At 33.0% G+C, this 10,267-nt stretch overlaps 1 protein-coding gene across 5 annotated transcripts in view; it reads left to right on the forward strand.

Annotated features, from left to right (window-relative positions):
- Window positions 1–10,267, forward strand: part of RSRC1 (arginine and serine rich coiled-coil 1) — a 377,694-nt gene that overhangs the window by 155,620 nt on the left and 211,807 nt on the right. For all 5 annotated transcript variants that reach the window (XM_082687410.1, XM_082687409.1, XM_082687407.1 and 2 more), the window contains one exon: window positions 322–358. In XM_082687410.1, the coding sequence (XP_082543536.1) occupies window positions 322–358 (37 nt within the window). The remainder of the gene's footprint in view (window positions 1–321; window positions 359–10,267) is intronic.

A 10,267-nucleotide genomic window follows, 5' to 3' on the forward strand; every position in this document is an offset into this window, starting at 1 on the left:
CTAATGAAAAAGCTAATGTGAAATAAATACTGTATGATAGTAAAATAACAGTACTCTTGATGTCCTTTTGTTCTATGAGCTGACTTTGAAAAATCTGAAATCACTATTAGTGGAATCCCAATTTTAGTGGTAATATTATTAGATGTAAATAAATTATCTGTTTCCTTTTGGTGGAAGTTGCTTTGTCCTAAAAAAAAGTGTTATTGTGAATGTTAAGTGCAGAAAAAATCATAAGGATTTATAAAATGCATTTGAGGTAAATGTAAATTATAACAGACAACTGTTTAACAACTATTTAGAACTTTTATTCTTCTATTTTAGGGAATCTGGAAACATCAAAGCTGGATTAGAACATCTGGTAAGTTCTAATTTTCTCTTGAACATTTGCATCATCTTTGATATCTGCATTCTAAATGAACACTTTTGAATGAGCTTTGAATACCTTGTATTGAGAAAGTCAACCATTTCCCAAAGGGTCAGCTTACTGTTATTATGTGAAGGCACTTACATTTTCATTTATCTTACCATTTCAAGGGAATTTAAAATTTTTTTAAAATTACCTTTTTTTTTTTTTTTTTGATGTAGAGATGAAATAAAATGGATGACAATCCTTGGATTGATGATTGCTTTAATTATAAACAAAAATGTTTGGTGTAGAATTTTTGGCATATCTTGATCTGACAAAAACAAGCTTGTGTTTTAAGAAAAACACAATCAAATATTGCATGCATAAATATGGTATGTTTTAGCAATTTAACGGCTTTGAAAGAAGGGCACAGCTTTGTTTTTCCTGATGTCTTTGCTTTATGAATAATGCATTGGTTTAAACTACATTCAGTTTTAGAATATAAAATAATTGAGATGCAGAATTTTTGGTTTAAGTAAACATTTTTAAAGTACAAATGAAATTCAGACTTACTTAACATTAAAATCTATCCATTGATCAAAAAATGAGAAAAAGTGTTCTGTTATACCAGGTCCAAAATTCATTTAGCTTCCTGCATTGAGTGTTCATTACAACATTAAGTAGTTCATTTAAACAGAGCATTATAAAGTCATGCTCTGGTTTCTGGTCAAATCCAAATGTTGAATAATTAATGATAGAGATTCTTTTGTAAATACAATCTAAGTACTTTTTTAATGCAAGACTTCATTCGTATATCATATTGTAGCTTTGTTAACTATTAATGTGCTTTCTTTTGCTCCCACAAAAGCAAACAGTAGCAGAGGCATCTTCACTTTGACTTAGAGTTAGAAGGGATTTTTGGTTTTCCTTGCAATAGCTAAAGGAAACTGAGGAAACCCAGACTTTTAAAAAAATGAGCCTAAAAAGTACAAATTAATTATTAAAAGCAATATATGACAGCGTAGTTAGAATATTTGAACTTTATATTTATCTAGATTAGATGTAAATAAATAGCATTGTTATTCTTATTAGAAATTATTTCCTGAATCCCTGTTTGTCACTTCTTAGTGGCATATATATTTAGGACTTATGGACATTAGAATAAAAATGTTAATCTAAAACATCAAATTCCAGTATCAGTTGGGGGCTTATAATAAGGAAGAATAGCTACCATTGTGCCAAAATATATTTATCATAGAAATTATTACTTATTGAAAAGACTTCATTTTCACTTGCTTCGTATTTCTCAGTAAATAGTAATGAATTAAATATTTTAGTTTAAATTTTATATTTTTAATATTTACTAGTATGAACTCATTTTCAGTGACTCTTTAATATGTTTATATTCTACTTATAATCTTATTCAGCACTGGTTTTCTAAGTGCCTTGGGCTGCCAGGAAGGCTCCCCAAAGCAGGTGGCACTCCAGACTGTCACTGCCCACTTTAATCGGAGTAGTTCCACTTTTCGTTATTTTATAAATTTTTAAATTTTAAAATAAGATTTTATTTGAAGAAAATCTTCCAACTGAAAACAGTTAAAACCTTTGATTAAGCATAGCTACTTATTACAGTCAGGAGTAATTGTTAATTATTCTTTTCTAATCTTGACCCTAAGTTATATTCCATTTTTATCTGGGTCATATACATCAAATATATTTCAAAGATAATGCATTTTAGAGATGAGAGAGCTAGGATTAGTATATCAGGTAGTGGGAAATGGATTATTTTAATGTATTTTATCTAGGTTGTTCAAAATACTCTATAAGTTCACATTGTAAAATCGACCCACTAACTGTGAACTATTAGCAGTAATGTGAATGTATGAATATATAACATAATATCCTATATATATATATATATATATACATGTATACATATCATACTGCTTTGTGCACTACTGTCCAGTAAAGTTTGTGATAGTCTTCACAACTGCCTAGAGGGAAGTGAGCTCAAGAATTTATTGTTTGAACATTAATGAAACCTGTCTGTCTAGCAGCTGAGCATGCCTTAGGTTTGTGTCTCTCCAGTTTCCAGCTGAGCAGATACATAGAGCCCTTGCCTTCTAGCACATGCAGCCCTTCTTTGCATTGGCTGTGTAGCTAAATACAATTAGAATTATAGCATCTAATAGATTGATCTTTAAAAATATATGTTGTAAAATTAAGAACATCCCACACGTGTGGAATTAATTCCTTTTTTATGTATACTCAGTTTTTGCTTTTTCAAATTTACTTGAATTATAGAGAATTAACAAAAAGCAAAATTAACAAAAAGTAAAAGCAAGTATAAATTTAAATAAGAAAAGGGCTTCTGGCTGACTCAGTTGTTAGAGGATGTGACTCTTGATCTTGGGATTGTAGGTTCAAACCCCACTTCGGATGTAGAAATAGCTTAAAAATAAAATCTTTCAAAAATGAAAAATAAAAATAAATAAGCTAAGAAAAATCACATAGGCAGCATGTTATACTTGCCACAAGGACACTTAGATAGCATAGTTGCACTGCCTTTGTATTCTGTTTATGGCCTCTTCTTGGTATGTAGTTATCTGTAATCCTAGAAAGGAAAAGCAGGTCTCACTCAAACTCGTGATTCGGCCTTTGTTCTATAATTACTTTTCTATTTTGCTACCTTTTCCTGGGAACTGCTCAACTTAAATTTTTACTATACTGCCTGGTACTATTTTATTTTTCTTTTCACAAACTTGTGTACTATGCTTAAAGCTCATGTCTGTTGAAAGTTCTAAACAGGGTCTTTGAAGGTTGGTACTACATTGTTCATTGGTGGTTCTTGCCTGATTGTAAATGTAGATTTTCCAACTCTACCACTCCCTCCCAGATTTGGTAGTCAGCATTCCATTTTAAGGAAGAGCCCACCCTTAATTCTTGTTTTATCTACTTATTGTGCGCAAGGACTCATGGATCCATTACTTTTCTTACTTATTTTGAAGCTCAAATTAATTTTTTCCAGGGAGATTTGTCCAGGGAGTATCCTTTCAAAATGGCTTTTAGCTTGTTTCTACATACCCTCATCTTTTTTTTTTTTTTTTTTTTTTTATATGGGGTGCCTGGCTGGCTCAGTGGGTTAGAGCCTCTGCCTTTGGCTTAGGTCATGATCTCAGGGTCCTGGCATCCAGCCCCACATCGGGCTCTCTGCTCAGGGGGGAGCCTGCTTTTCCCTCTCTCTGCCTGCATCTCTGTCTACTTGTGATCTCTGTCAAATAAATAGATAAAATCTTTAAAAAAAAAAAAAAAAGCACCTCCTTATTTTCTGGCACACAAGATGTTCCAGGCTCATTTGAAATCTTCCTTGTCCTACTCACGGAATCAGCTACTTCTTCAAATTGTGACATTTCATTTTAGAGGAAAATGGTATTTATGAATCAAGGTCTGGACATATGATATGCCCACTGACTCTGGGATTTCATTGCTTCTAGAACTTTTTAGTCCTAGATTAGGTAGATAAATAGGTGGGTGGGTAAGTAGGTCGGTAGATACTTAGGACGGAAACTTAGATAGTTTGGTGCTTTTAAGAGATTATGAGTCATACTATCACCTCCAATTTCAATCCAAACCCACAGAATTCTTCCTTGTTCCCCATTTCACATTTGTATTTCCCTTCATTCAGAGTCAGAACTGTGACTCCTAACACCACCAATACATTTACCCATTTGCTTAATTATATAATGTATGTAAAATAGTTTCATAACTACTACAGCCATACCTTCTGAAAAATAAAACTTAATAAAATGTTCAAGATTTATTTCAGGAGCTTATTAAAATTTATTTCAGGTTTATTCAAGAGTTCTTTTCCCCACTTGAGTGTAGTTAGCTAATTCATTTGAAATATGGTTGCATGCATTTGTTTGTTTGTATTCAGTTTTAGGTGTCCTTGTTCCCATTCTTGTTGATTTAATTATATGTTTGGACATCTTTATGTTAACATGCTTCTAAAAGTTAAAATACTATACAAAGCTAAAATACTGTACACAGTACATCTCTCAGAAAGGTGTCATTCACTTCCTTTCTAGCTTGGGTTCTCCTCTATCCTTTGTAGGTAGCCGATTTTCTTTACTTCTGATTTATGCTTCCTGTGTATATTCTTGTATAATTAAGTGCATATATACACTTAAATTATAACTATAATATATAATATATTATATATATTTATACAACTGTATTATTCCTATTTTCTCTATCATACAAAATATAGCATATTATAAATACTTTTTTGTACTTTGCTCTTTTCTATCCTGGAAATCACTCCCTAATTACTGTATTCTTATATTTACTGGGTTTCTTTCTCTCTTTGTGTCTTCTTTATTAAGGGCCTGAGATTTTAGCCTATTTGTATGCCTGCCTTACTTTAATAGATGCTAGCAGAGACATGAGATTTCTGGGCCAGAGACAAAGCTCTGTATTACTAACAGCACCAAAGGGGGCACTATGTAGTTATATAGTTTCCTGTGATCTCTGAGTTCCATGGGGTGATGCTGCATACCCAGTGGGTTTGTGTCATAGTTGAGAGACTATCTTCTTTAAGGAGCTGACAGGAAACTGACCCACACTTTACCTAAGAGAAAGATATTATCTTTAGTATCCTAATTTGGTAACAAAACTGCCTTCTGGTGCAGGGGGCAATTCTTTATCTTCCAAGACTGTTTGCTGTATTTGAAAATATAGCTCTGAAGAAAGGCTTTTAGTTGATATAAGATGTATAGAACCGATGGGAGGATTGTCTCTGAAGAGCTGTTGTTGTTATTATTATTATTATTATTATTATTATTATTAACTTTAGGGAGACCTGCATTTTTGTTCTAGTGGTTACCTTTGTATTTATATTTTTTATAATGCATAATGCTTTTTCCCCCTTCATTTTTACTTAACCTTTTATATGGCATCCTCAGTTCCCACCTGTTAACCCTTGTGATAGCCGGTACTCCTGTTGTACTTTGCTTTCCTCCTTTTCATCCCATTTCTTCTTTTTGTATTCTTGCTACTCTGTTGGAATGTATGATGTTTGCATACTATTCTTCTATCCATGCTGTCACCCTCTTTTAGAATCACCTTTTAAATTAACTATATATATATATATATATATGAATTATCTATTCTATTATATATTATATATTATATATAAATGTAAATATATATTTAAGTTAACTATATTAATATATAATTAACATATAATTAATTATATATAATTAATTAATATAGATTGTTTGCTGATATTTCCCCACTCATCTCCTGTTTGTGTGCAAATCACCCACTAGTATATTCCTCAGGTTGGGCTGCTGTGTATAAGATTCCCTTAGATACTGCACGTTCTAAGCTGTTTTTCTAGTTTTGCTATTTGAATGACAGCTTGACTGGACATAAAATCCTTGGCTTACAATTTTTTCCCCTTGGCTTTCTGGAAAATGTTATTCTGCTCTTGGTATTTGTGGCACTAGCCTTATTTTCTTACCCTTATGTAGAATTTGTTGTTGTTGTTTTCTTTTTTTTGCTTGAGGCACTGCCATTTTTTCATTGTCCTTATTTTACTAGAATAATTCTCAAAGTCAGATGTTTCTGGCTAATTTTTCTGGCTTTTTCATATGTAGACTTAAGTTTTCTCATTTCTGGAAATAATTGTTTTTGGATTATAGTATTAAATCTTCATTCCATTCCATTGTTTTGTTTTCTCTTCAGAGACTCCAGTTATATATGTATTTCTATGTAATTATATATAAAATCTTTCATTGCTCATCTTCTATTTCATTCTCTGTCTTTGACTCTTTTTATTACTTTATTTTGTTTTCAAACAACTGAGAAGCAGTTTACCTGTTTCACGTAGTATTTCTTATTAAATTTTCATTCAAATTTATTCTTCCTTGGACATGTTCTAATTTATTCTTCATTTCTGAAATACTTTTTCTTCTATATCTGTTCCTATTTTTTGAATATCTGATTCTAGGCTTTCTTAATTGTTATTTGTCCAAAAAACTTTTGTGCTTTGGTTTGGTTTTGAGGGGAGAATTTTCATCTCTTGACATGTTTTGATTTGCATTTTCTGTTCACTACTTCTTACAGTAGCTTTATGTGGGAGGTAATTTTATTTCTTTCCATCCTTTCCTTCCTTCCTTCTTTTATAAGTTCTAGACATTTTGTAGACAGGGTTCCTAGTTCAAGGGTACCTGCTTCTGCAGTAAAGTAAAATGGTTTCTTTAATGGACAGTGGTGGGTGTCGCAGGGATGAAGGAGTTGGCAGGTCTTATTTTTGTTTAACCATTTGTTTCTCCTTTCTTTCTTCTTTCTTGTTGCTGTCATATATTTTCGATTTTCTCCCAGAGCAATACTTCCTAAAAGTGGTCCTTCTCACTTTTAAGCCCATTCCCTCTAGCTGGTTTTGTGGTAACACCAAAGTCTAGATCTTCACTCACTCTTTTGGCATTTTAGCATTGAACTTCATTTTTCTGGGGATAATTTTTGTTTGTGCTTCCAGTTATGTATTAAGCTTATGACTACCATCAGGGATGGGGACGGGTCTATGAACATTTTTATCTCAAAGACAAACTCATAAGGAAAATGTTGGAAATCAATGTTGAGCAGACCTTGAATCCTGAGTAGTTCTCCTGCTGAATCCTAGATGAATTGTCAGCAGAATTAAACCCAAAACATCCCAAAGAGCTCAGTGGCCATATCTATTTAAAGACTTAGAGAAAATAAGTGAATATTACTGCTTATCATGTTGTGCTTAGATTTTATAATGAACTTAAATAATACTTTTTAATCTCATGAAGAATCATATACAAATCAAAGACTTTCGGATAGGACCCCAGTCACACAGAAGGGTTGAAGGAATGGAGCCTGGGTAGTTATTAGGTGGTGATATTGCTCCTGACTTTTTTTTTTTTTTAATGGTGCTCTAAAGGTGTAGAAAATTAACTCGTAAGTTCCCCTTTGTTATATCAGAGGTACCCGACTCCATATTTTTCTACCGTTTTGTGTTTTAAAATTCTAGATAATATAGTGAGTAGTAACCCTTATTGAACTACTGAATGGGGACTAAAATGTTTACTTTTTAGAGTGTTTTTAATGCAGTCAAGTGGGATTTGGTGCATTTTAACCTTTATAATTATGAAAACATACAGGAGCTACAGCCTTGCCATTTGATTACAATATAGCTATCTTTGTTTTATTAGGAACCTATAAAAATAATGCTGTCCTTTCCTCTTGGGGAAGAGGGATTGAGATCAGAATATATTAGGTTAAGCTATATGAAAAATTATCTCCTTTTTAGGCCCAAATAGCTTGTGAGTTGTTTCTTTCAAACAACAAACATGAGTTTGTTACTTGAAAGAAAGATGCTGTGCCTTGCTTCCTTTGGCAGAGAATGAAGTGAATTATCCTGATCAGCATGATGTTTCTAAGGCTCCCCTTGTACACTTTTCTGAAAAGCCAAATAATTGGGGGTGAGGTGGGGTGATTTAGGTTACTGCTTCACTCTTTAATATGCTTATGAGTCACCTGGGGATATTGTTTAAACTCAAGTTCTGATTCTCTGGGTCCAGGGTGGGACTTGAGATGCCTCATTTAGTAAGTTCCCAAGTGAGGCTAATGCTGCCAGTCCAGCAACCACAAGGAAGAAAGGTACATTGAAAGGTATTGATTTAAAAGACGTGTCCTGTCTTTTAGAACACAAGGTCTTCTGCATGTGATGAAGAATCAAGATGCTTCCCCCGTGTACCCATTGAGTATGATTTTGCAGCATATGAATGATTGGTTGGGTGTTCATAAACCCAGACAGACAGACACTCTACAGGATTATATAAGGACAAAAAATTCATCATCTAACTGCAAGAGTAACAGAAGGACTGTTCATTATTTCTCTCCTTTATTTGATTCCAGATGTTAAGTTGTATATATCAGGGCTAAAGCTGGACACTAGGACTAATACCTTGTTCAGTCTTAGGTAGAAAATTAAATAAGTGATGATAAATCTTTTAGTAAAAAGGGTTACTTACAAGTATGTACAACTTTAAGTGGGATTTGCTTTCTATTAATAGTTGAATAGCAAAAGAACTCTGGAGCCATACCTGTGGGTTTTTCTCCCCACAGAGGTCTCATTTATGTTTCTTATATTGTATAACATTTGAGAATGGTGACCTACTTGTCCTTGTGGTCAGGTAACACAGTCTGACCATTTTAAGTGTTAAAGCAACTGTCATTAATAGCTTGTTTAGCCCATCAGTGGTTTGTAGAATATAGTTGCTGCTTGCCAGAAATCTAGGCAGTCCCATTGCTAGCTAGTACATGCTCTTCAGTAACACTACTCATTCTAATAAAAGCCCTTTCCTCTTTGTTTTAGGCTATTTTGCATAGAACTTGCAAATAAAACTGCTGTATTTTAGTTCACAGACTAATAATTCTTTAGTACAAGAATAAATATAGTTAATTTAATATTGTAATACTTTTGAGGATTCAGTTGACATACAGCATGAACCAGAAAATGCAAACAGAAGTTATAAACCCTATTCTAAAGTCACTTGTCTTTCATATGTTACATTTTAAAATATGTTTTATTTTAATATTTTCCCACTGTGTTCTGAAAAAATGTTTTTGACATTTGTCCAGATGAGTTTGAGAATATAGTTATCTCAAAATGCACTGACATTACTCATATAGTCTATATATTTATTAAACACTGATGAAAAATATTTATTGCCTCATATAAGGACTTCAACATAATAGATCCCTCTCCTTCCAGCATTTTAATTTATTTTTCTCACCTAAGCCAATATATATTTGAGGTTTAGGGTAAATGTGCATATTAAAACCGACACTTTCCTCAGCCTATGATCATGAGATAAAACAGCATGAAGTTTTTCTTTTTGGAAGATCAATTTCATAAATCTTTCTCTCTTTCCTTTTAACAAAGAAATATGTCTTATGAATGTGTGTAAATTAAAATACCTTTAATATGGATTAAATGTTAATGTCCTATTACTGTCATGATTTCTTAGGCAGTTTACAGGTCTTAAATCTGGGAGCTGGCTCACATTCCAGTTGGAAACAGTGCCATTGTCAGTGATCCATTTCTCTGACAGGTTTTGGTCAGTTACACGTTTATTAAAAATTGTTCCTTCAAGGAATGATTAGTAAATATTACCCACTTATCCAAGCAGCATGAACTTGGGCACTTTTTCTGTGCTCCCTCCATCTCCTCACTTCCAAAGGAAGATCTGTTGTTGAATTTTTAAGACATGGTGGTCCAAGGAGAAAATGTTGGCCAGTTAGCTTTAAAAAAAAAAAAAGGAAATAGATGACAAAGATGCCCTGCAGTTTTCATGATATTACTAATAGTCTCAGATTTATATTTAATCTAGATAAAATTCATTTTCTGAGTTTTATGCACATGTGCTTATTAAAGCTTTGTAGAATAAAACTAAATATTCCAAGTGCATTAAATCACCACCTACCCTGACTTCCCTTTACTCAGGAGTCCATAACTCAGGCTCTCCTGAAACTACCAGAATAACTGAATATTGTATTCTTGTTTTGTTTGTTTGTTGTACTATAGTTTAGGACACTACAGGTTCTGCTTCATTTCAGGAAATCCCACCAGGTACGTGGTAGTATTTCATGACTTTCTCAGGATCTGTTATCTGTAACTGCAGAGAGAGCTAGCAGCAGGGGCAACAAGGTTCTTATTTTGTTTTTCCCATCATAGCATTAGGAGTTGAGATCGAGAATGTCTTTGCTACAGTGGTATCTTTGGCGATACTCATTACCATTTGCCACAGAATCATAACATCTGTATTTAACTTTAACATACACAGCCTATTTATTTTAGGAATAGCATAGCACAAGGAGGCAGGATAA

Source organism: Mustela nivalis, assembly GCF_964662115.1.
Source record: "Mustela nivalis genome assembly, chromosome: 1".
In the NCBI taxonomy this organism is placed as follows: domain Eukaryota; kingdom Metazoa; phylum Chordata; class Mammalia; order Carnivora; family Mustelidae; genus Mustela; species Mustela nivalis.